Source organism: Solea senegalensis, unplaced genomic scaffold (assembly GCF_019176455.1).
Source record: "Solea senegalensis isolate Sse05_10M unplaced genomic scaffold, IFAPA_SoseM_1 scf7180000014490, whole genome shotgun sequence".
Lineage (NCBI taxonomy): Eukaryota > Metazoa > Chordata > Actinopteri > Pleuronectiformes > Soleidae > Solea > Solea senegalensis.
Window position 1 is genome coordinate 1 of NW_025321061.1, and position 25,609 is coordinate 25,609.

Genomic DNA, 25,609 nt, shown 5'->3' on the forward strand with positions numbered 1-25,609 from the left:
TATATGTCAGCTCCAAAAATCACCAAAAAGTCATAGTATAGTATGTTGTCCAAAATCGGTCAAAAAGTCATAGTTTTGTATGTCGTCCAAAATCACTCAAAAAAGTCATAGTATAGTATGTCGTCCAAAATAGGTAAAACAAAGTCATAGTATAGTATGTTGTCCAAAATCAACCAAAATGTCATAGTTTAGTATGTTGTCCAAAAAGTCACCAAAATGTCATAGTTAAGTTTGTCATCCAAAATTTGACCAAAATGTCATAGTTTAATATGTCGTCCAAAATGACACCAAAAATGTAATTTTAGTGACTTTTTGGACGACATACATGTTGGTGCCTTTATAATGCAGGTTTTAGAAACTGGTGTTTGGAAGGGGGGGACAGGAAGTGGGTGGGGCTGATGAACCCTTACCCTCCACCAAAATACCACTTTGTCTAAATTCTTCAAGTTTTAAATGTTCAATCCATGTTTTCTGCTTTTATAATGCAGGTGTTAGGTGCAGGTGTTCAGGGAGTGGGGGGGCCTTATATGTCAGTCTCTTTTAAATTGGAATTCGACCAAAATACCACCTTTTTTAAATTCTTCAAGTTTTAAAGGTTCAATCCACCCAGATGTCACTAGTTTGCCAGCACAAGTCCTGCACCCGACGACATTGTTACTGTGTTAAAAACAAAAAAAAATAGTAGCTTGCTTCCAGATCCGTCTGCGCACACACGACCGTATTTACGGTACTTAACTGTGGCGTCGTTGTCATGACAACTTTCACTCGTTCGTCTTCTTCTCCGTATCTGAGGACCCTGTGGCAGGAAGTCCCGCTGATAAAACTGTTCGTGTTGAAGAAAAAAATAAATATATAATTGTACAATTACGCTACATGTCGCAGCAAATGCAAAGCCTGTAAATCTGTTTCAACTACGTGGACGAACGATGGCGGGAGCCCCGCCGGAAGGTGAGTTTGGTGCCGCGGCTTCAGTGGAGAGTGAAGGACGCGGCCACGGTGGACAGCTGCTGCTGAAAGCTTCTGATGAGGCCGTCACATTCATGTCCAGTGTCGGTGAGTGAGTTGTCAGTTCATAAGGTGAAGTCTGTAGTTAATTAACAAGAGACTGAGAGTCAACACATATGCTTCATCACAAATATAAATAACAGTTTTCGAATTCCTAGTTTTATCCATTATTTTGGAGGGGGGCGGTTTTAGAGGGACGTGACGCTGAATTTAAATACCCTCCTTACAGAGGACTTTACGGTAAAATAAACACGAACCGAAGAATCACAAAAGTTTCAAAATAAAACCTTGAGCCCACTCGATCTGAGTGTACGTTTGAAAGCACACATTCGAATAGGAAAAATAATGAAAATATACCTATGAGTGTCAGAGACCTTCAAACTGGCTTTTGTGTATAAAGTGTATAAAGACATAAACAGACTTTAACGTACAGTTGTTGTTTTTTTGAGAAATTTAAAATTAAAAGTCCAACAAATTTGATTTGATATCAAAACGTTCTGGACAAGACTGGCTGGTTTGTGTTCAGGACATTTATGACTACTAACATACTTAAAATCAGACACTTACTGTACAGTTTTTGACAAATTTAAAATTAAATGTTCGGAATTGACATTTTTTATCGAAAAAATTCCCAAATTCGATTTGCTATAAAAAAAAAAGAAAATTCATACATTTTGGACAAGACTGGCTGGGTTGGGAAATTTCAAATTAAATGTCCAGCATTGACATTTTTTTGTAGCTTTTCTGTTATAGGAGGTAGATATCGTTAAAATAAAGGTCTGCCCCTACTGGTTTAAATTACAATTTGTGAAACAATACATCCTTCAAGCTAAATTCAACAAAGGTGTGAGCCAATGCAAGTCGACAGACACTAACTCCCCTCTTTCCTCAGAGCCTGCAGAGCTGCTGAAGTGTGTGTTTCCTGACTCTCTGGTGACTGTGTCTGAGAGTGGCAGAAGCCTGGGGAGGTTCAGTGTGACGGTAGAGTTTGCCTTTAGATTCCAGCAGACCTGTGTGCTGCTGCACGCTCAGAGCCAAGGAGCCATCGACAACTCCCCCTGTGGGACAACAGTGACAGGTGACAGGGAGGGGTGAGAGGGACTGTCTTAATCTCTTAATCTGCACTGTTTTATCCTTTTATAGCAACTCTGTGCCTACCTTTCATATCCTTCGCCTCGTCTGCAATTTAAGCCTATCTGACCACGAACCTGGAGTTGCTGGAGGAAGATTACTATGAGTATGTCAAGGTGAGTCATTGTCAGCTTTCCACCTACACTGACATCAGCTTTTACATAAGTAGAAACATTGTTCTCTAATGTGCCACTTCTGTTTTGCATGGTCTTGCACCACTTTGTGATTTAAATTTCTTCAGCTTGAAGGCCACAGTTTGGAGAAGAGGTGTCACATGGTGCAGTGTGACGGGCAGATGGTGATCGATAATGTTACTACTGTTGGAGAGGTGAGAGAAGGAACACTATGCTGTGAAACATAAGTGCCTGAAACTATAATATTAAAGTTCAATCAGGATGGCGCGTGTTGTAAAGCTCACAATTCTCACAACAACAACAACTGACTAAGATGTTTGTCATCATGTTGCACTTTTGTCTCACATGAGGTTTAAGTTCATAATTAGTTTCTGAAACGCATTTTAATGTTATTAATTAAAATCCTCATCATGTCGGAATATACCCATTATGTAAATTAAGTATATTAAGTTTAAGTAAATAAAGTAAGTCAATTACAATTAAGTAAATACAGTTTAAAAGCCCGAATTAACTCCAGAGATTCTTAGTGTGATTGCCCATATTTCTCAGACCTACATCGGAGTTGTAAAACACGTGGTAACTGCTAGAAGCCGTGTGGTCAATATATCATGTCTGAATCATAATGTAATGTAATGTAATGTAATGAATCACCTGTAAGAATCACCAAACATGTCAGTATGGACCTACACAGGTGGGCAGGTTGGTGAGTAACAGGTTTGCCAGCGAATTAATTCATTTGTTCACAGCATAAGGATTTGTTATGATTATTACCGTAGTATGTGGGCTACAGACACTTGATTTCCCAGATGATTTTATCTATTGGTGGCTATGTGAAGAAAATTTCAACAAATAATATAAAAAGGTGTTTTAGCAATCCTTTCTGTATGTGATTGTGTGCTCACAGGAGGTGACGAAGAAGAGTGTTTCCTATCCCATGTCTGTCCTCGAAGGCCTTGTCACAGAGGGCTCCCTCCTGGTGCTCATGCGCCTCGTTGCCCTGAGGAGGAAGGTGCCAGAAAACATGACCTTCATCTCCTTCGACCAGGGATTTGACATGTTCCACTCCACCTTTGTAAGTATGCACTGTCAGTAAGTAAGACGTCTTTTTGAAGAGTAAATCTGGATGATCTTTTTGTCTGTCTTCAGAGTGAGCTGGGTGTGACACAGATGGACGTGGGGGGTGAGACTGTCGAAGTGTATGGGATAGAGAGGGCAGTTCACTCTGTGGAGGACAGACCCACTGCCTGGCACTTCCACTTCCTAGATGATGGGTACGTTCTTACAGGTTCTTGTTGAACACTATGGTCTAATTACACTATTACAGTCCTTTTAGTGTTTGGAACTATACTGGTTGTTGGGGCTGCATGACATATAATGGAAAACAATAAGTTATCTACATTTATTTATCATAAGTGTGAGGGACAAATTAAGATCCTTGCATTTAAAACAAGATGCTCTAAAATCATTTTTGCAAGAATATTAATAATATTTATGTTCAGGCACTTGGCCAGCCGACAACAAGTGGCATCACCAGTTACCATGAGGCTACTGCAGATGCCATCACAGCAAGAAAAGGGTAATCATTCACACACTCATACACACATTTGAACATTATGTTGTGAAACAGATTCAGTAATTCTGTTCCTGTGTGTGTGTACATTAGGTTTTGAGAAGATCCCCCTGGATTGGGAAGCAGACATGCAGATGCGTTCCAAGTTCCTGGACAGAAAGGTGAAACTGTTATTCAGACTGTTTGTGCCACAACAATCATATGCCTTTTCAAATACAATGTCCCTCTGTGGCAGGAGGAGCTGAAGGCTGACAACGCCTCATATCTGAGAAAGCACCCAGAGGTCCGTGCCCTCATATCCGACTTCCTGCAGTTCTTGTTGCTAAGAAAACCAGATGATGTCTTCCGATTTGCCCGGGATTACTTCCTCCCGTTCGCCTCGCACTGTCCTCCAGAATCAAACCTGAAATCATCATCACTCTGAAGAAACACAATGGGTTGTTGATTCATCACTTTAACTCACGTTGAAGTTTAGAAACTGCTCTAGTTTTTTTTATTCTGAGTGAAAGATGGCTAGTGGTATAAAGAAAAACATGAGACCTGACCTGAGCTGTGTGATCTTGTCATGAAACTTAAAGGTCCAGTGTGTAACAAGTGACATCTAGTGGTAACACTGCAGGCTGAGATCTTGTCACTCTCTTACCAAAACATGCCAGGGAACTACAGATGCCTCAGCATACCAGAATGGATGCTATTCTTCTTGTGTAGTATTTTACCATTTCCTGCCACTAAACCAGAGGTCTCGAACTCACGTTCTGTTGCCACACAAATGCTTATTTTGAAATTCTGTGAAACCAGAATTTGCACTAAACCCTTACTGAATGTTACACACTGGATAGTTTAGGTAAATATGATGAAGGTGAAGGATAGACCTGACCTGTAAAATGTAAATCTGAATAAAGTGGTTTGTTTGAAACAGTGTCTGTTGATTGGGTTTGGTTTAGTACTTGTCTGGGCAAGCTACGCCTGTATTTATTAGGTCAAATTGTCTTTAAAAAATAAAAGTCTACAATGTAGCTAAATAATAGCAAAAACGCTTGTTGAATCAAGAAAGGTGTTATAGCCTTCTCCAAAAAGTAAAGGCTTGAGCTTTAGATCAGTCTCCAAGACTGGTCAACTCATCATAAAAACCAACGTAAGTATTTATTGTCCGTACAAGAAATATTATCCATTTTATTTTGAAGGAAATCGGAAACTACCTCTCTCAGCGATAAAAAAGAAACCAAAAAAACCCACTATCTTCTTTCCTCTGAAAATGAAAGTAAAGTTACGTTCGACTGAACGACGCGGGTGAGTTACCTTCAAGAAAAACACCGCAGTAGTGCAATAGTTTGTTTGTTTATCAGAATAAAAGAAGACGAGTTGCTTTCTGGACGTGAACTGACAGACGAGTCCAAGTTGTAAGTATAAAGTTTACGCTGTGAGCTCACAACTTAGTCTCAGATGTAGTTGGACGGTTGTGTGTGACGTTAAACCGCTTCAGTGTAACGACGTACCTGAGTAAATTTTGTTTATTTTAATCAAGAAGTAAGTAAGTTTTTGTCTTTTTTAAAACATTAATAGTTCTTTCTGTTACACACGGTTGACTCAGCCAGTGCCAAGTATGTGTTTACTATGTAAATGTCAAGGAATGTGTACGTGCCTTATTATGTGATGGCGTCACTGCAACGCCACCTTGTCAACTAGCACACGAAGAAGTCAAGTGCCCAAAGTTAAATTACTAACAATATCAACATGACTACATTAATCGTGAATCGTTTTGATACAAAAACAAAAGAAAAGTTCTCCTCTGAGTGAAAATGTTGTTTGTTCCTTGGTAAATGGTCATATGTAGATTGTGAAAGAATCTGATGACGTCAGCTTGGAAAACACCGACCTAATAACTTTTTTAGAACTGTGTCTAAGTCGAAGAAGAGTGTGATGAAAAATCACCTCAGATGGAAAAACAACCAGAAAATCTAAACACCAGATATTTAAAAACAAACAAAAACATACAGTGCTTCACACCTTTATTATACCAAAAATAAGGTTTAAGCCACAGCTGTCCTAAATTAACAGCATTGTTAATTATCAAAATGTTCTTTTTGTGTTTCTGTATTGGTTAATACACCAGTATGTAGAAACTCTTTCAACCAAAATGACATTTTTAATGCTAAAATATATTTATGGTTGTTATGCATGGTTTTTCAAATATACTATTTTACAATAAAAGAAAATAGTTAAACACTGTATTGTTTCTTGATTAAGATGGCAAATTATAGTTATTTATGGAACATTTTTTTACTAAACATGAATTACTGAACAGAAAAACTAGTTTTAGTGGTTGAATGTTATGCTTGATTTATTTCCAGAAAATGTTGATCAGTCCCAAACTTTGACACGTTGATGTTCTCAAATAATTGTTTTGTCCACAAACCAAAATTATTCAGTTTAAATGATTTCTTTGTTATATGGAGCAAAGTGATCAGACAATATTCACATTTAAAAAACTGAAAAACTGGAAAAACATGTTTTAATAATAGAAAAAAAACACTCAAACTGATTAATTGATTATCAAAATAGTTGACAATCAATTTAGTAATCGATTAATCAAGTAATCGTTGCAGCCCTAAACAGCAGTGCAACATATCAAAACAAGAGTAATGAGTGTCAGAATAAGTTGCCTACCAAGATACTTGGTAATTAAGATATTTTAACTCAAGCATTTAATGCATTTCTGTGTTTTGTAATGCCAACAAATGTATGTTGTTATGTAAATAATCTAATTTGTATGAAATGGTAAAAAAGCAAAGTAAGGCATAACTTTACTTTTTTACTTTACCATCTGTTGCCTTTATGTGAGGAGTGGATTTTTAAAATCTTTTATTTTGGCGTTTCCAGAACATTCTGACTTAATTTCCATCTCTGCTGTATTTTTGATATCTGTCCCCCTCAGTTCTCTGAAAACATCAGCCCGTAGAACACTTTGACACTTTGCATTAGAGCTGTGCCGGTGGAGACAGGGTCAGTGATGGACAGACAGACGCTGTCCCGCATTGACGAGGAGCTGGACTCCTCGGAAGTGGCGGCACTTCGCTTCCTGTGTCTCGACTTTGTCAACAAAAAACGCCTGGAGAAGGTGAGCTCCATGTATTCTAAATGATATCCTGTATACTGTCTGTATGCCATCTATGCCAGTGGTTACCAAAGTGTGGGCTGTGGCCCCCTGGTGGACTGTAGAGGTACTGCTATACTATGTGCCATAATACTGTAGGTCATAAAAATAAACAAATAGAGAGGTTTCTGTTTTATACTTATATGCAATGAACAGCATGCACCCTAAAATGAAGGAAGCAAAATGGAACTTAGCCATCATTCATTGAACTATATACACCAGTTACTTTTTCTTACTGTGATTTGTCAAAATGGTTGTTGTGCAAAGGGCTCATAAATCATTTGAAATAATGCAATTTGCATGGATGGTATCTTGTGTGATAATGCCCCATCTTGTTTTAGGTCTATCACACAGTAAATATTGAGCTAAAGATTGACTTAAATGCCTATATCACCCAAATCAATCAGCCCTGCTTTCCATGGAGATACCAATTTATTATATAAAAGGATTTCTCTTCATTGACGACAATAACCGTGTGTTGTTTTGCATTCTTGTTTTCTTCTCACATGAGTTTGTAAACCGTTATTTCATGGTTGCTCTGTTCCAGATCAGAGATGCCAAAGACCTGTTCTTAAGACTAGAGGAAAGGGGTCTGCTGGAAAATCATTTCTTCCTTCATCAGCTGCTCAACACGATCCATCGAGCCGATCTCCTCAACCTCCTAGAGACCGACAGCCGACAACCAGAAGAAACAGATTCAAGTCCTACACTGTCACCATACAGGTAGAAGCAGTACAAAATTTACTGAAATGTGTGGCACGTGTTACATTACGCTAATTTCTGTTGTCTTGTTCTCTGTTCTTTCTTTCAGGGTGATGCTGTACCAACTATATGAAAACATGACTCTGGAGAATCTGGAAAGGTTGAAGTTTTTGTTCAGCGACAGGCTGTTCAAAAGAGAAATAGAGGCCAGCGATGTGAGAACACACACCCGTAGTCGCATACCAAGTCACGACACACTGACTTCATGCTTCTGAACGAAAAAGCTTCCACACAAGACTATAAACTAAACGTATAGTTCAGTCATCTTCACTGGAATCAGCATATACTTGTCATATCTGCACATCACATTAACTACAGTTCTAGTGACAACAATTTGATATAATGCAGCCGGCAACATTGGAAAAGATGTTTTTAAATTTTTGTTTTCGTTTTTAAATGTAAAATTTAGCCTAATTTATTTTCATTTGGCAGAAACATATGACAAGATATTTTTTATGACTTGTCTTTCATCGCTCCAGAAACAGCCTTTTATATTTATATCAGGAGCTGGGTTCTCCAACACACTTGGAGGGGAAGGGTGAGGTCAGGGATATTCAGCTGCCAATTCACCAATAAACACTGCTAAATTTTACACACTCAATATTCGGTGTTAATTTAAAAAACAAAACACATGCTGCAACAATTCATCACTTAAGTTGTCATTCTTGCTAATATTTGGATGATGTCATGTGGTAATGCTTCACTATGTTTTAAATCTATCACACAGTGAATGTTGAAGCTAAAATGCAGTTGCAATATCTGTGTTGTCTCTGAATTTGCAGACAGCACTGGATTTATTTGTTAAAATGGAACAGGCTGGTTTCCTGGCCAACAACAATCTCCATGAGCTGCTGGTAGTACTACAACAATTGGATCAACAACTGGTGACGACTGTCCAGCGCTACATAGACGGTATGAGACCCACACACACACACACACACATACAGAACACCCACATACACATTTAAATGTATTATTATGAATTCCAATTTTTGCAGAAGTAAATCCACAGGATCAGATGAGCGTGCCTCCTCGTGTCAGCATGGATTGCCAGGTGAGGCTGTTTTTTTGTTTTTTTACAGTTTAAACTCTGTGATCAATCAGTGATTAGCTTTATTGTGACTCTGTTTTTTTGTTTTTTGTTTTCAAAGAGGGTGGAGAACACCTCTCAGCCCATGCAGCCTGTTTTGTCCACACCTGAGACTCAGTTCATTGGTAAGTATTTGTAATTAAACTTTAACCATTATCCACCATTAACACTTTTCAGCACAGCAGGAAGTAATTGTCTGTGTTTTTATTCAGGTGTTTTTGTGCACATTTTGAAAATAAAAACAGGTTGATGGAAACTCGATGGTTAAAAGTGTCAGTCCTGCAGCTCCAGAACTCTACACCTCTTTGTCTCTACTTTGTAGATACTCACTTTCACACTGTCAGTTTTTTGCATACACATGTAAGAGGTTTCATTCCCCACTGTTTTTAATGTAAGATTTAAGGCTTGCAGAGAATATTGCCTCGGATGCAGAACCAAGTCGGAAGCCATCCTTGGATGCAGAACCAACTCTGGAGGCATCCTCTCTTCCCGACGAGGTAACCGCTCACACAAACAAGGCTCATACGTTTGCTCACACTTAGCAAAATACAACTGCGTTTGATTTGTCTGTGTGGTTGTAGACGGAGTACTATCGCCTGGATCATAACCCTCGTGGTCAGTGTGTTATCATCAACAATGAGGAATTCAACGGATACCAGCTAAAAAAAAGAGCAGGAACTGAGGAGGATGCAAGTACGTGTGTATTTCATTTGAACATCCATGTCAGTAGTCCACTACTTGATTATGTTTTACAGGTATAATATATATAAAAAACTGGTTTCCCTTTCATGTGATGCAGAGGCTCTGCGCTCAGTGTTCACATACCTTGGCTTCAAAGTGGTGATTCATGACAACTTGACTGCTGACGCCATACGACATCAACTAACAGAGCTGGGCAAAAATAATTTTTTGGATCAAGATGCCTTGGTATGTAATAGCACACACTGTTGGGGGAGGATTACCGTCAGTTATTCCTTGCATATAAGATTTTTCACTGAGAAGTTTAACATGGTCATTCATGGTCAAATGACATGAACTCAACTATATTTGAACAATGTATCTTGTATTTTTTGGTTTAGAACCGCTTATTTTATGATATTCAGGAGATTAGTAACAATGTTTGTCACATATAAAGAATAAATGGTCAATTAATGACATGTGGAAACCAAAATTATCCATCCATACCCAGAGAACCCAGAGTAAACCCTTGCAGACACAGGGATAATATGTCAAATTCAAAAAATAAAAAATCGAACCTTAAGTCACATATAATTTGAACACAATAATCCCTGTCTACACAGTTATGTTCAGGAAGTTTACCACGGACTGACAGGTTTAATGTCTCTGTCTTTGATGTGTGAACTCAGAAAAATTGAAAAGTAGGTTGTGTTTTTCGTAGTATTGTCAGATTTGTAAGTAAAATGTGATTTTGCACTGATTTCTTTATGAATGATTATGAAAAACTTGAGATGTGTTCCAGGAAAATAAACGTAGCTTTACTACATTTTATTTGCTGAGCTTGGCAGAGAAGGCAGAATATTTTGTTTAAAAAAAAATATATATCTAAATCTACCAATCAAAAAAAGACATTCATGTTTAAAGTTAAATGGAGCTGTGGTGCAAACCTAAAATACATGTTTGATCTTGCAGGTGGTGTGTGTGCTCTCCCATGGAGAAAAGGGATGCATCTATGGGACTGATGAGCAGCCAGTTTACCTGCGAGATCTGACGAAGCCTTTTATCAGCAGTAGAGCCTCCACCCTGGCAGGGAAACCTAAGCTGTTTTTTATCCAGGCGTGTCAGGGAAGTGACTACCAGGGAGGAGCCCTGCCATGCCCCCCAAAGCCAAGAGAGGAGGAGCAGGTGGTCAAAGAGAGCCTGGAGGAAGACGCAGGTCCTGTGGTGGGTGAGACAGTCCCCTGGGATGCTGATTTCCTGCTGGGCATGGCCACTGTATCCGATTGCAGATCATTCCGAAACACTATCACAGGCTCCATCTACATCCAGGAGCTATGTAGACAACTGAGGAGTTCAGCAGAAAGGTGAGACACGTCCCCAGTTAAAAACAAAGGGTTTAGACTGAATTGGTTCAGGTTTGTTCTCAACCATGAGAAAATGGAATTTTTGTCTGTTCGGTTGCACCAAATTGTTATACTATTAATTATTATACTGTAATGTGTACAATAACTATAAGATTTTCTCAGCTGTTTTGCCTAGTTGTGCTGGAAACAAATGAGTAAATGTACTAAAAATCACCTTTTATAATAAAATATAAGAAGAGGTTTGATGATTCAGATGATGTGGTGTGTTTAAATATACCTGCAGCTCTTGGATGATATACACATATTTGTAATGTGTTTCTGATGTGATCTTTGCAGCAAGGAGATGGACGACATCCTCACTGTTCTGACTCGTGTGAACAGGAACGTTGGCAAAGGACAGTATTTGAGCCACAAACAAATGCCAGAGCCTAAATACACTCTGACCAAGAAGCTTGTCCTCAAAAAATGTGTGTGAGCTGACAGCAAGCAGATGGAAACACTGCAAATGTGCCAGATTCCCTATGTGTGTTATATGTACAGTATGATGATTGTATGAAATGTTATGAGTTGATGAGTGTCATTGTCAAAGAGTTGACCATGAGAACAAATGAGATCAATTTTTAACCAAGTATCAGTTCAACTGACTTTCCCAGCTATTAGGATGTTGCATGTATGTTACATTTGCAACACATTTGTACATTATACCAATGTACTGATTCTATGGCTTTAGTTTTAGTTTTAGTACGGGTCTAAAGATATTGGTTCTCGGGGTGTCCATATGCTGTGTATAGACCAGGAGTCTCAAACTCAAAATATCTTGGGGCCACCGTGCATCTATTAATCTATACTTGATAAAAAAACATGCAGAAATGACTACTGATAATAATAATTGACATTAATAGTGTGATAATTGTAAGCAAATATTTTGTTATTATTATTATAAAAATCTATTTAGTCTATATTCTATCACCTCACTGGCACCTGTGCATTATGACATTATATTAAAAGGTACATTGTGTCAAATCTAGCAACATTAAGCAACATGTAGTTTAACATGAAAAGTGAAAAGATGATTAAACTAATCAATGTGGGCTACAAAAAAAATGTGGTGCTCCAACATGGTGGCCTCTGTGAAAGGCTCATTCTGGGGTAATGAAAAAAATCACTTCATACAATCAGCCTCTTGTATACCTCTGGTTTACACAACATTATTTTAATTCATATTTAGCGTTGGATATAAAATAATGTAAACTGGAGAGAAAGGTGTTGTGCAATAAATGGTCATTTAAGTGATTGTGCGTGTCATTTGTTTATCAGATTTTGGCATCGGCCATAGAAAATCCCATATCGGTCGACTTCTAATTTCGGTTGTAATAAACCTTTAGTCAGTGGAATGGGGCGTGCCTGTTGACAACGAGTCAACACATACACACACACGTGTGACGAATGGACTCCACCCTGGTCTCCACTGTTCCAGGAAATGTCCTGTTCTGCTGCTGCTGTTCATCACACACCAGGACTGAAGTAAGATTACAGGCCCGTGTAAAAAACCGAAGAAACTCTTGTTTTTTTGCGTGTTTTTAATAGTTTTTGTGCAGCAGCAGAAAGGGCGTGGCTGTATAACAAAGGCTCCCAGATTATATTTTTTTGCCGCTGGGAATCGGGGGGAAAAACACGGAATTTCCTGCCGCGTCCAAACGTCTTATTTGGTAAGTGGAGACGTCAGTATTGGGATTTTACAGCCATGTTCTTGAATGTGCTCACATGGTGTCACAGGATGAGGCTTATTTATAGACGTGTGTTGCCTACGTGTGACTTCAGTTGAGGCACCTGAAAAGGCTTTTTGTGAGTGACTGAGTGGGGTCAGTGTCCACGGTGAGTGGGGTGTTGGTTTACTCACAGCGCGGCTATGTGACTCGAGAACGTGGAACGTCTGTGAACCTCTGTGGTTCATATGTGGGGGAAAAAGTTAGAACTGCAAACCTTTTACAATGTTATATCAAAATAAACCTCTGGAAAACGTTCTCAGAACGTTCTCTTTTAGTTGTAAAACACGTTCTGGAATTGTTCTGTTTGGTTGTAACTAACCTTAGGAGAACCATGGGGCTTACGTTGTGTGTTAGTACGTGCATTTTGCTCACTTCAATTATTGCTGGGAATCGCCAGAGATACAATAGTATCACGATATTTACGCTACAATAAGATATAGATAAGTTTAGTTTATTTCAAAAATGTTCAACATTAACAATGACAACATTTCCATCTTGTCACTTGTTTGAAAATAAGTTGGCAGAAGTATAAACATATATGTTCCTACCCCCATTCCTATGACACACAACTCAATTTATCCACTAATATTGACATAAGACTTTACACAATGTTCTTAAGGTACGACACAAGAATATGTCTGGCTTCAAAACACTGCCATTTCCATTACCATCCTGGATTAAACTGCTGTTCTTTGTCCCCATATTTTTTAAATATATTATCACGATATTTCTCTAAATCATATATTGTGATAAACTCTAGGGCTACAACTAGCGATTGTTTTCATACTCGATTCATCTGTAGATCATTTTCTCAATTAATTGAGTATTTGTTTGGGCAATCAGAGATGGCTGACTTCACCGCGTTCACACAACAAGCCTCTGTCGGCCTCTGTTGGTCATACTGGCAAGTGCGGAAGCACAAACAGACAGACACACAGAACCTCTATAAACAATACTACACTCCATTACAGCCCTAATATACTCAACAGCTCTAGTGAGAGTGATCACTTGGCACCTTCTGGTGGACTGAAATGCCGATTAGGGTTTATGCTAATCCACTAAAAGTGTATTTGTAACGTCAGTTAAAAAAAATATGCTAAAAAATAGGGATGCACCGAAATGAAAATTGTTGGCCAAAACTGAAAATCTAATTCTAATTTTGTTGTTATGGCTGAGACTGTGTGTAATTATCTCACTAAAGTCAATGCCTTGACTTTTGGTGTATTCGTGTTGGCAGACCCGCACTTTTCATTGTTTTCACTCCACGGTCCGTCTCAACCTCTTTGTGTAGAAGACTCTTTAGTGCTCCAATTAAAGGAATAATGTCTGCCACAGATGCATCAGATGAGCGAATCTCTTTAGTTAGCTGCTCAAAGGGGACGAGAAGAGAGAGATAGAGAGAGAATGTTCTCTTCCAACATTAAATAGGTGCTGACTACAGACTGAAGGGAACAGATCTGCACAAATATTGCACAATATTCATTTAAAATATATTTTTTAAAACGAAAATTAGAATAATGATGTAAAAATTACCATTCCTTCCAATATCGCAATTCCTGTCAAAATAATCATAACTAGATATTTATTCATACTCGTTCAGCCCTAATCACAACATCATGTTTCGGTCGTGGTGTTAAAAGTCTATTGGCCGAAAACCGAAAATGCCTTTTTTGGCCATTTTTGGTGCATCTCTAAAAAAAAATATACTTGTTGTATCAAAAGTTTTATATTGCCACTGTATCAGCCAACAACACATACAGTATATAGTTTTTTGTTGTTTTTTTTGAAGTATGGCTATATGAGGTACTGACATTTAATCCACTACCACTGGTCAAAATTCCTGTTCAGTACCAATGTGTTTAATTGGCAGTCTGAATAGCATTGGTGGGAACATAAAACCCTGCTGAAAACACTAATTTTCTTTTAAAAAGACCAAAAAAAAGGTTATCATATAAACATTTTCAAATCAATCAATATACAGTATATCATGATTTTGGTATTAAACTAGAGGACAACACAACCTGGTGCAAAAGAGGAACATCTCACACATCTGAGGCAATTTAAAATGATGCTATTGAAGATGTTATGTCATGTAATCACAATATATACATTGTTTAATATTGCACAGCCCTTATTTTGTTTTTGTTTTAAAATGTGCTAAATTATGCTCTGGAAATGGTGCTCCATCTTCATGGAAAACTCTGGGGCAGCATTGTGGTTTGGATGGATAGAAACTGAGACCTTTGGAAAATGATGAAGCATTCGCCATCATTAAAAATGTATAATGAATAATAATAATAATAGTAGGAGTCATCTTATCTCTTGCTCCATCTTAATCTAATTTCACTATACCAGTGTCTAAGGTATATGTGAGTAAGAGGATGATGATGATGATGAGAGAGTAAATTATCTTATTGGGAATAATAATCTTGTTGCTGACTTTGCTCAGTGTATTTACACCACTGTAAAGTTTTAACTTTGTGATAAAGGTGTTACTTTAAGAGCTCAATAATTTCTCAGATGTTACTGGAGAAAATTTGAGAACCACTGGTTTATATAATTGAAGCTTAATAACAACTTTTACTGTCTGTAAACGGCTACTAATTAATGGTTTACATGCTCCATCAACCTGCTTTGTCTGCATAGAGAGGTGTTCATTCAAAACTCACATGTATTCATGCCAGTGTAGCTTCAAAATTCAGAAACTGTCGGAGACCTTTGAGAACAGCAGATGAATAAGTCAACAGAGGGACCTTTAAAAACAGCACAGCTGTTTTTATGAAGAGCGCTCAAGATATTTTCAGAGTTACATGACATGCAAAGGAGATGAGTGAAAAGGTCATGATGACTCAGGATAAAGACAGGAAGACTGTGGTAGTAGCTGAGCCTTTACTTGCAACTAATATCACAGTATTAGTGACTGGTATCAAAACATGAAAATTGTTTGACAAACCGGTTCCTAACATTGTTGTCCTGATGAGGTGTTTGTGTTGCAAACACATGACAGTTTCAAAAGAGCCCAGACTTGGTGCTCTAAACACACAATCATTTAATATTAAAATGGTTCTTTTTCTTGGTGAATTTTAAGTTGCTTAGAGCAGGGTTACACCCTCCTATATAAACAAAAAAAACACACATTTTTACATTTGACAAGGAAAAAAGTAATCATCTGTGTGTTTGACTGCAGATACTCTGAAACACTTTTTCCACTTTAGTGTTGTCTGTCCCGTTGCTTGGTGCTCGGGCTGTGACGCAATTGCAGTGTGAGGTGGAGTCGGCTTTTGGATTCCTTTACTGTGTGAATTCCCTGAACTCCTCATGAAACTGGCGCTTGGACAGCATTTGTTTTTGGGAGCATTGTCCAAGTAACCAAACAAATAAGAACACGGTTTAGTATCTAATGAAATACAGTGAAGAGTAAACTGACATGTTAATCTGTAAAAATGTTAAGAGTGTAAATCCACACTGGGAGAGATGGGTTTGTAAAAGTGAAAGTTGTTTTTGATGCAGTTAAAAGCATTCTGTAAAAGTGCCACACATTTGTTTTTATCCCAGTTGCTGCTATTATGTAAACGCATTGTATGAGTGAGTGTGTAGTTTATTATTAGACATTTCCTGAGCATGTGGTGGTTTTTGTGAACTGCAATGAAAAACAGAACCATATGCTTAGAAATCCAAATGTATTTTTTTAAGATTAGTTTATTATTAATTTATTATTATTATAAGTGTCAGTACTGTACTGTATCAAAAGGTGACAATATACTCTGCCTATATGAATCACAACCCAGCAGACACACCCCTGGTGTTTCAGAGCAGAAAAAAATGCTGAACTTTAAATGATTTCAATCATTTAAACGTGTCAAGGTGGTTAAGTAACATATTTTCCTGTGGGGTGACAGAGCAGAAGAGTTCTTTATGACAAAGTCATATTTATGTCATCACAAAACGTTATTATCCATATCACATGTTTTCCTAATATCTTGGAGCCATACTTAATTACATTCATTTAGTCTTCTTTCAGGGCCGTGGATGAATATGATGCCTATATTAGCTTTCCTTTTTGCTCTCCACCATCTTCAGAGCTCCCTGTTCTGTATCTGAAAATCACCTGGGTCACTCGTACTCATGTCAAATTCATAACTAAAATGACTGATTGTTAGATAAGAATAAAAGGTCCTCATTTACACTGATATTTTTAAGTATCTGTTAAAGTTAAAGCAGGGTTTTAAAAGTATAAAACCAATGTGAACAGTATTTTCTCCTGTGTCTTTCTTCATAGGAATCATGTCCAGGTCAGACTACCCTCCAGGATATGATGACTCTCATGGCCCATTGTACACACCACAGGGTGGGGGATATGGACCACAGGGTGGGGGATATGGACCACAGGGTGGGGGATATGGACCACAGGGTGGGGGTTACCCACCTCCCCCTGCCTATGCATTTCCCGGATATGGTGGACCTCAGCCAGGCCAGCCCTCAGCTCCCTACCCCACTGGTCCAAACACTCCACTGTTCCCAGGTCAACCAGGGGGCTACCCTCCTGGTACATACTCAGGACAACCTCACCCTGCCGGTCCCCCAGGTTCAGGCTTCCCCGGTCATCTTCCCATGCCTCCTGTTCTTCCACCTACGATTCCATCAGATATCCTGACCTCCAGTAAGTCAAAGACCAGTCAGCATATTTTTGTGTAGCTGCTTTTCAGTCATGTACTGAACTTACTGATTGTCCAGCGGGGCTGTATGAGGGAATGTTCACAGATCTGGTCTGGTCTGGGCATTCTTCAGAGATTCTTCTGCCAGCTGCTTAGTAGATTCTCCAGATCAGGTCCAAGACAGCTCATGTGAGACTCTGAATGTTCCACAGCGAGTGAACAGAAGCATGTCCAGCCTCCTGATGCTGTAGCCAGGTGTCCCCTGCTCGCCTGAATCCTCCAGGGATTCTCCTGCTGTTGTGAACACGTCTCAGTGTCCCACTGCATTCTTCATATGTTAGGTCTGTCACTTGGAAAAAAAAGTTCAAATTAATGGACTATAATTTGAACAAATTCAAACACCCATGCCACTGTCACCATTCTCCCAGTGCTCCACAAACGTCCCAGTTTACATTGTTATTAACCATTTTATAAACAGTGCAGCTGAGTATTTATAAGGTACAGCACTCCATACAGAGGATGAGATAAACACATGGTCTATGAGACTGCAGCATGACTATGGAATAGGTCATTACAGCACAAACAGCAACTGTATGGGGTTAACTAAGGAGAATGTCCAGACCCAAATCTCCAGACATTACCCAAAGTTCATGTCTGAAAATGTTCGTTAATAATATTAAAAAAAAGAAATATGTGAAGAAAGAACTTTTGCTTTTGTGTGGAGCCGTTTTCATTAATGTGTTTAGTGTCTGTCAAACAATAGAACAAGTATTATTCATAGCTTCAATCCTGTTTTTACAACACAATGTCCGTGCTGTGATTTTGGCTAAAATGCTAATGTAAAATGAAAGTTAACCAATTCAGGTCAAACCTGACTTTGTTTAGTCATGGAAATACTGGTGACACTGGTTTAGTTATTCAAACAGTTATTATTTTCATACCCACTTAGACTCTGAGCTCAACACATATAACTAGTGTATAACTATGGCTGTGGAGGTTTGTGACGCTGTAAAGGTACAGAAGGTGATAATAATAGTAATAATTCCATAATAACCTGTACCCATAATGTAAATAAAGTGATCTGAGAGGAGAACAACACTTCTGCACCTCCTCTACATTCTGTTGATATTCTTTGAAAGATTACCGCTTTATTGTCCACATGAGGGTCGAGGGGGGTGCTGGTGCCAATCCTAGTGTCCATCTTGCCTAATCCCCAAATCTGCTTGTTTTTGGACTGTGGAGGAAACCGGAGAACCTGGAGAAAAACAAAATCAGGTCCCTTTATTGGAAAATTGGCTCTCAAGCAGCTGAAAAGACTGCATGAGCTGCAAAAAAAGTCCACCTTGCCAGTATCCACTGGGTTTTTTTTAAAAGATGAACAGATTAAAATTCTTCTTCTTCTTTCAGCTTCCCCCTGTAACGGTCGCCACAGCGGATCATCTGTCTCCATCTCGTCCTGTCTCTTGTGTCTTCTTTTGTTACACCAACTGTCCTCATGTCCTCCCCTGTGGTGGACAGATCATAATTATACATTGAAAATTACAAATGAGTTTGATCTTAGTATTGTGTTTCTTCTCTGGTGGTGGGGGCGGGGCGACATGTTTTGGAGCTCTCTGTGATCAGTGCTCATACTTATCTGTCATGTCTGTTCTGCAGATGACACAGATGAAGACGGGTTTGCAGCGAGCGGCAGCGGTTGGGACAGTCTGAGTATTCGACATGCCTTCATCAGAAAGGTAAAGTATACTTACCGGATTAGGCATGCATTTTTTTGGTGGTTGTCTTTGGAAAACCTCAAACTCGTCACACACTAAACAGCCTTGCAAGTGTTTTCAAAAGCATCGTCTCTTCTTACCACCTGGATAACTCTGGTCTTGGTTGTAATATTTAAAACATTTTTTACAACTACTTAAACAGTTTGAAAGTGGTCTGAAGTGATAAATGACTATCGATATTTAAGACCGCAGTTGGTGATTTTTGTTGTACACACACACATATATATATGTGTGTGTATATATATATATATGTATACAGTATAAACCAAACAAATAATAATAATGGTCATATTTACATATCATGTTAAATTGATTTGTGGTGCTTGCAAAGGAAGAAAAGCAATGAGATAAAAGGATAAACAGATAAAAAGACGGCATCCCATCACAAGCAAGTCTATAAAAATGAGTTTTAAGAAGAGATTTAAAAGATGGCACTGAATTAGCAGGCCTTATCTCTGCAGGCAGGCTGTTCCAAAGCCGAGGCGCTATGACAGAGTAGGTGTGGTCACCCTTGGTTTTGGAACAGTTAAGACATTTCTTGGGAGGCTTCTTAGTCAGTCTGTTTACATACATGTTAAGTCAGATTTTAGTCAGACTAAGACAATAATTTTTCTTAATGTCATGTGAACACGTTAGTCCGACTACAATTGAGCTAGTCTTAGTCGGACTAACATACTTGGAAAATGTGATTCATAGTCCGATTACTCCTGCATGTGGTATATGCTTAATCGGACTGGAGTAGGACTTGGCGTTCTGCACATGCACCAAATTTCCTCCCTAGTCTTTGAACGGCCAATAAATCGATTTGTATACTCAACAAATAATTTCCTATGTGTAGAGTGGGAATGTCTGCTGGAGTCAAGGGATCTGATCAGCATAATGGTTCAAATGTAGCAGACGTTTGTTTATATTCAAAAGTTGCATGCTACAGTTTTAAGACAAACTGATGCTCCTGCTTTGCTCAGTGTTGCAGTGTAACTTCCTTTTCTTGTGTTTTTCAGGTGTATTTGATTTTGGCCTGTCAGCTCCTTATCACCACAGCCATTGTGGGTGTATTCACATTTGTGTGAGTATATTAAACGTACGTGTCTTGTGTTGGCTGTTGGTATATACATCTGTGTGTGTCTTAGCACCTAACACATCCTCTGTTTCTCACAGTGAACCCGTCAAATATTTCATTCAGAGAAACCAAGCTTTATACTGGGCATCCTAGTAAGTCACTGTAGTAGCACATGCACCTTTTTGAAGTGATGTCGATTTGAAAAGCTTGTGAATATTCATATTATTGTCCATGTGTCCTTGTTTTATTTAGCGCTGTGTATTTTGTCACCCACATGGTGCTGGTCTGCTGTAAAGGCCCACGGTGAGTGTGATTGCTCAGAGTTACAAAGGTTTAGAAGGAACATTTCTATAAAGAATATTGATAGAAAAGAAACTGCTGTGGATTTTCTAATACCCTTCTCTTTGTAGGAGGAAGTTTCCTTGGAACATCATTCTGCTGCTCATATTTGTAGGTTGAACAAGGAAATGCAGACACATAAGTGATAGTTTCCTGGACTTGGATCAAATCTATTCTTAGATTTTAATACACTCACTTTCCTTCTGAGGAAGATGTCTCCTGGCCACACTGGTCTCAGGCTGTATGCATAATGCTTCTGATACGTATTTATCAGCGTGTGTTACTTCATTTGCCAGATTAATCAGTAGAGGGGAGTTATTCAGTGAAATTACTCATACTACTTATTCATCCCTGAGGGTTAAATGCTCTTCCCATGTACTACTTCTATCTAAATTGCATGGCATGCATTTATTTAGCACATATTCTCTTTTTAAAAGATACATCATACAGTTTTAATTGTGAGTGTAACTGTTTTTGTGCTTCTTTTCTATAGACTCTGGCTTTTTCCTACATGACTGGAGCCATATCCAGGTAAAAGAGATAATTCTGTCTAGGTCATATGACAATGTAAGGCAGTTTCTATCCGTCACAAATATGTGTTGCGCTTTTTGTTTTTTAGCAACTACGACACAAAATCAGTGTTTCTTGCTGTGGGTATTACTGCTGTTGTCTGCATCGCCGTGACCGTCTTCTGCTTCCAGACAAAGGTAGGACACCCACAGTATTTGTCTCAATTTCCTCACTTTTGGTAATGTGGGGACATTTTGGCTAGTCCCTACAACTTTGAAGGGCCTTTTCAGGGTTAAAATTATGTTTAGGGAATGGATTATGTCCATGACTGTCCTCACTAAGATTGTTGTACAAGATGATTGTACTGATTAAGTGTGATTATAATTTAAAGCAAATGTCAGTGTAAAGGGACGTGTATTAACTTTGCTGGTGTTGTTTCTCTTTCTAAAAGGTTGACTTTACAAAGTGTCAGGGACTATTCTGTGTCCTGGGGGTCGTTGTGTTTGTGACGGGCATCATTACAGTCATTGTGCTCTCCTTCAAATATGTGAGTATAAGCTGACGCGGACAACACAGCACTGTTGCCTTTTACACACCTTCATTGTTTACATTCTTGTAATGTCTGTCGACGCAGATCCCGTGGCTTCACATGCTTTATGCGGCTATTGGAGCCATAGCCTTCACTTTGGTGAGTGTTTAACCCAGATGCTATTTCAACTGTCAGGTTGTCTGATTCAAACGTATCTCCACGTCAATGATCCAACATTGATTCATAAAAACTTCTCTCTTGGGCAACCCTGTTTGTTCTCACGAGATCTGGTCATGTGAGAAAATATGAGACTGAAAACATGGCACCACCAAGCTTTAAAGCGGGTGTTTTGATTTAAAAACCACAAAGACAGGTGTTTTGTACTAGTCCTCTGATAATCTATTAAATATCAGAATTGGTATTGTAAGTGAAATATCCCTATATGAATCTATCAACTCAAAAGGAGACTTTGTGAATTGGAGTTAAATCAATGTAGCAAATGAATAGCATATTGTGAGCTGTGACCGACAGTCTGCCATATCCCCATTTAAATAATGATTTGATACCTTATTTCTTATAAACCATGTATCACAGGGTTTTGTGTGAATGTTGTCTCTCTGTTTGTAGTTCCTCGCGTACCACACGCAGCTGCTGATCGGGAACAGAAAACATTCCATCGGTCCAGAAGACTACGTGTTCGCTGCGCTCTCTATCTACGTGGACATTATCCAGATTTTCCTTTTCCTCCTGCAAATTATTGGTGTGGCCCGCAGATAAATCCACAAATTTACATCTTTGACAAACAGTTTGCAGACAAGAGCCAGGTCGCAAAACCAATCAGTGCTTTATAAAAGCTTTGTTTGTTCATACTATCATATTACATTTATATAATATAATCATGATGCACTCCAGGGAACATGATAAAGGGCTGGAACTGACATTTTGTCATATTGTGGGTTAATCGAATGCACTTTTTTTCCGAGTCTACATTATGCCAACAAATCCAAACTGATATTGATTCATTCATATTATTTCTAGCTATGATTTTAAGTTGTTGATTTATAGTTTAACATAATGGGAGGAGAACATTGATACTGTTCTTATGTCTGTACCTTAAAATAAAAGACAGCAAGTGTAGCTACGTGTAATGAGTGGAAACAGATGAAAACTGTTAGCCTGGCTATGTCCAGAAATAAAAAAGTAATCTGCCTACCAGTCCTTACCGTATGTACATATATCACAATTAGCAAATCGCAAAGACATTGATTGTTCAATGTTCTAAGCCAATTCAATACTATCCAGTCTATACTGGACCATGTCAGTGGTTTCATGACCATTTTACCTCCAATAGCTTTTAAAAATCTGAAACATCAGGTAGTGTTGATCATGATCCCTGACATAAGGCGAAGAAGAAACTAACTTTTGATTTGTCATTTTTACAGAGGAAGTGAATCAGCAGATTTTAAGTTTATAATTGCCTTCATTAATGTATGTTGAAAAACAAAAAGGGGGGTTACTAGTACATAAATGCCAAGCATGAAGTATTTGAACACGCACACAGCTGCTAAAACGGTACCCACAACCAAAAATACTTCCTGTTTGTCAAGTCATTTTGAAAAATGACATCCTCAGTTCTCTACTCATGTCTCTGTCCGCAAACTGTTATTAATCACAAGTGTTGCTCTGTTGTAATTATTTAAAAACATTACTGTTGTGCCTTCACAATATTTCCTGTTACAAATGCAGTGTATACTCTATTGGCTTTTTACAGTATTATTACAGACTGTGTTTATATACTGTAATGACTTGGATTTCTTACTGAGCGGTAACAGCTGGGAGAACTCAATCAGTGTTGGAAGTTGGTACGTTCCAGATTATTTGGCACATTGTCCATAATCTGACATGATTTGCCTTACCCTGCTGGTTCTCCTCACACCGCTGTTCATAGCAAGTATAGACACAAAGCTCAAGTTCAAATATAACCTCTTACTCCAAACAAATATGGCACAGGTGGTGTGTGTGTGTTACTGTAAATAAACATTAGGGCTGAAGACAATCTGCTTTTTTATATCAAATAAAATACTTTTATTTGGATTACAATGTGGTTTATTTTCAGCTGTGCCAACAACTGATGTTTCATAAGGATTTGTTTCAATAAATACACATTTTCATGTCTTTGAGCTCCAAATAATTAAGGGAACATGGCATCATAATCATCGGTCTCTGATCTTCTGTGTCATGTTGAATTCAGTCGTCAATGATTTTGGTTTCTACTGATGGACGTTAGATTATTTTGTTCTCAAAGAAAACGAACATTTATATTACTTTAGTTTTTAAGATGAAATTGTTCGTTCCCTTAAGTGTTTCGAGCGTAATATATTTATAGGACATCGACATGATGACCATTTTGGAAATTTAACTACACGGTCACACTGAATAAGGAAAAACAAATGTCCCGATTTAAGGCTTTGTTACAAGCAAGAGCAAACAGTCAGTTCTCAGAGTCTTGAGGAGCTTCTTGGTGTTTGATAGTTGAGCTCAAACAGCCGACATCTCTTTTGTGATCAGAGCAGTGCAGAATCATATCCCCAGTAGTGACTTTCAGGTACACATCAACCTACCATGATTTTTATCGGTCAAGGCCAGCCCTCTCTCTGTGGTGGAGGTAGCGACTGCCTTCATACTCTCCATCATTTGAAATTTTCATCCTTTGTCGAACCTTCAGCTGCTTCAGTCGGTTTTTATCCACTTGTCTCTTGGCGAGGATGAAGCAGAGGATTCCTGTGGGGAGGCCGATAATCCTGGACAGAAGCAGGAGGCGTGCAAATGATTAACTCAAAACCACAAGTGTGAACTGTCAACATCATGTGGTGGGAATAAAAATAAGTGTTTAGGCAACTTTTATGATTTGCAGTGTGTCTCTGCCGAGGAGGTTATGTTTTGGGCCAAGTTTGTTTGTCTGTCTTTGAGCAGCAGAACTCAAAATGTAAAGGACAGATTTTAATGACATTGTCTGGGGATGTATCTCATAGTCAAAAGGAGAAAATTATTAGATTTTGGTGGTGATCTAGATCTGGATTTTATTTCTAAACTTTGCAAGATAGAAGAGATCTTGGAAGAGTAAGCAGAATTTCTGAAGTTTAGCATTGGCACAGAAGATTTGGCAAGTTTTTCATGGGCGCAACCCACACACTCAACTCTGCTCATTTTCCCTTACAAATGTGACACCATTTAAAAGAGAAATACACAGGCTTTCCAACTGTTGCCAAGAAGCATCATCACAACAAAGAAACAATCAACCAAACACAAATATCCTTACTTTTTGATTAGATTAGATTATTCATCCTCAAATGTAGCTCACACAATCACTCTCTTTCTTTCAGGTTTTGAATAAGGTAATTATGAATGATCTTATTAATGTTTTAATTTTCATTCATGAGATAATTTCAAGTTTGTGGTAAAACAGAGTTTATTTAGTATAAAGTTGTATTTTGTTATATTCTCTAGATGCATAGGATGTTTATGTAGTACATGACACTGCATATTTTACTTCTACAAATGTGCTACTTTACCCTGGTGTAACTTAGTTAGCGGACATAGTCGAACAGTTGAGACTCACCAGGCATAGCCGATCTTCGTCATGGGGTTCTTCGCAATCCTCGGCGTGTACTCCGGTCCTTCGTCCTCTTCCTCCCCGCGTCTCGGGCTCTGCTGCTCCGTCCTGGAGCTGCACATGGAGGCGGCAGGAGAGACGTGTAGTAGCCGGGAACAACGACATGATGCCGGGATCTGTGCGAGGAGCCGCCGGCCGGAAACAAGCTCTGCACCTGGGAGAGGGAAACACTTCTCAGTGATGAGACACTTCACGAGAGTCACCTGTGCGCTCCAACATTAAAACGAGGCGACAATATATGACGTTATATGCGTTAACAATTATGTAAAAGAACACTTGATCGTACGTTTTAGACAATTGAGATGGTTAAATGTGACTGTTTACCTTTGAACGCTGTCCTCACTGCTCTTACGTAGCCCGCCGCCATGTTTGATGAACTTCCTGGACACACGCGCAGTGACACTCTTTAAA

General features: G+C 38.6%; 4 protein-coding genes across 5 annotated transcripts; 3 read left to right on the forward strand and 1 right to left on the reverse strand.

The window, feature by feature from the left end:
* The first annotated feature begins 278 nt into the window (after nt 1–278).
* On the forward strand, nt 279–4,756 carry LOC122761237 (ciliogenesis associated TTC17 interacting protein). Its single transcript, XM_044016417.1, has 9 exons — nt 279–1,053; nt 1,898–2,083; nt 2,197–2,252; nt 2,378–2,464; nt 3,175–3,342; nt 3,417–3,541; nt 3,770–3,846; nt 3,934–4,001; nt 4,076–4,756. Exons 1-9 carry the CDS (start codon nt 927–929, stop codon nt 4,262–4,264), a joined length of 1,083 nt encoding a protein of 360 aa, XP_043872352.1. The 5' UTR covers nt 279–926; the 3' UTR covers nt 4,265–4,756.
* A 329-nt stretch (nt 4,757–5,085) lies between these two features.
* On the forward strand, nt 5,086–12,181 carry casp8 (caspase 8, apoptosis-related cysteine peptidase). 2 transcript variants are annotated; one of them, XM_044016421.1, is made up of 12 exons: nt 5,086–5,240; nt 6,776–6,958; nt 7,542–7,717; nt 7,806–7,911; nt 8,539–8,668; nt 8,755–8,810; nt 8,908–8,971; nt 9,243–9,343; nt 9,428–9,539; nt 9,646–9,773; nt 10,497–10,888; nt 11,225–12,181. In XM_044016421.1, exons 2-12 carry the CDS (start codon nt 6,851–6,853, stop codon nt 11,361–11,363), a joined length of 1,512 nt encoding a protein of 503 aa, XP_043872356.1. In that variant the 5' UTR covers nt 5,086–5,240; nt 6,776–6,850; the 3' UTR covers nt 11,364–12,181. The 2 variants fall into 2 exon arrangements, with proteins under 2 accessions (XP_043872356.1, XP_043872357.1); XM_044016422.1 differs by having other exon boundaries at nt 7,806–7,902.
* Nucleotides 12,182–12,319: 138 nt separating this feature from the next.
* On the forward strand, nt 12,320–23,619 carry tmbim1a (transmembrane BAX inhibitor motif containing 1a). Its single transcript, XM_044016423.1, has 12 exons — nt 12,320–12,597; nt 16,937–17,317; nt 18,969–19,048; nt 20,089–20,153; nt 20,246–20,299; nt 20,400–20,450; nt 20,558–20,597; nt 20,980–21,017; nt 21,106–21,193; nt 21,448–21,543; nt 21,631–21,684; nt 22,153–23,619. Exons 2-12 carry the CDS (start codon nt 16,942–16,944, stop codon nt 22,300–22,302), a joined length of 1,092 nt encoding a protein of 363 aa, XP_043872358.1. The 5' UTR covers nt 12,320–12,597; nt 16,937–16,941; the 3' UTR covers nt 22,303–23,619.
* si:ch73-71c20.5 (DUF4748 domain-containing protein) lies at nt 23,587–25,603 on the reverse strand. Its single transcript, XM_044016424.1, has 3 exons — nt 25,523–25,603; nt 25,145–25,352; nt 23,587–24,326 (listed from the first exon to the last, which is right to left on the reverse strand). The coding sequence occupies exons 1-3, from the start codon at nt 25,563–25,565 to the stop codon at nt 24,155–24,157; spliced, it is 423 nt and encodes a 140-aa protein (XP_043872359.1). The 5' UTR covers nt 25,566–25,603; the 3' UTR covers nt 23,587–24,154.
* Between the last annotated feature and the right edge of the window lie 6 nt (nt 25,604–25,609).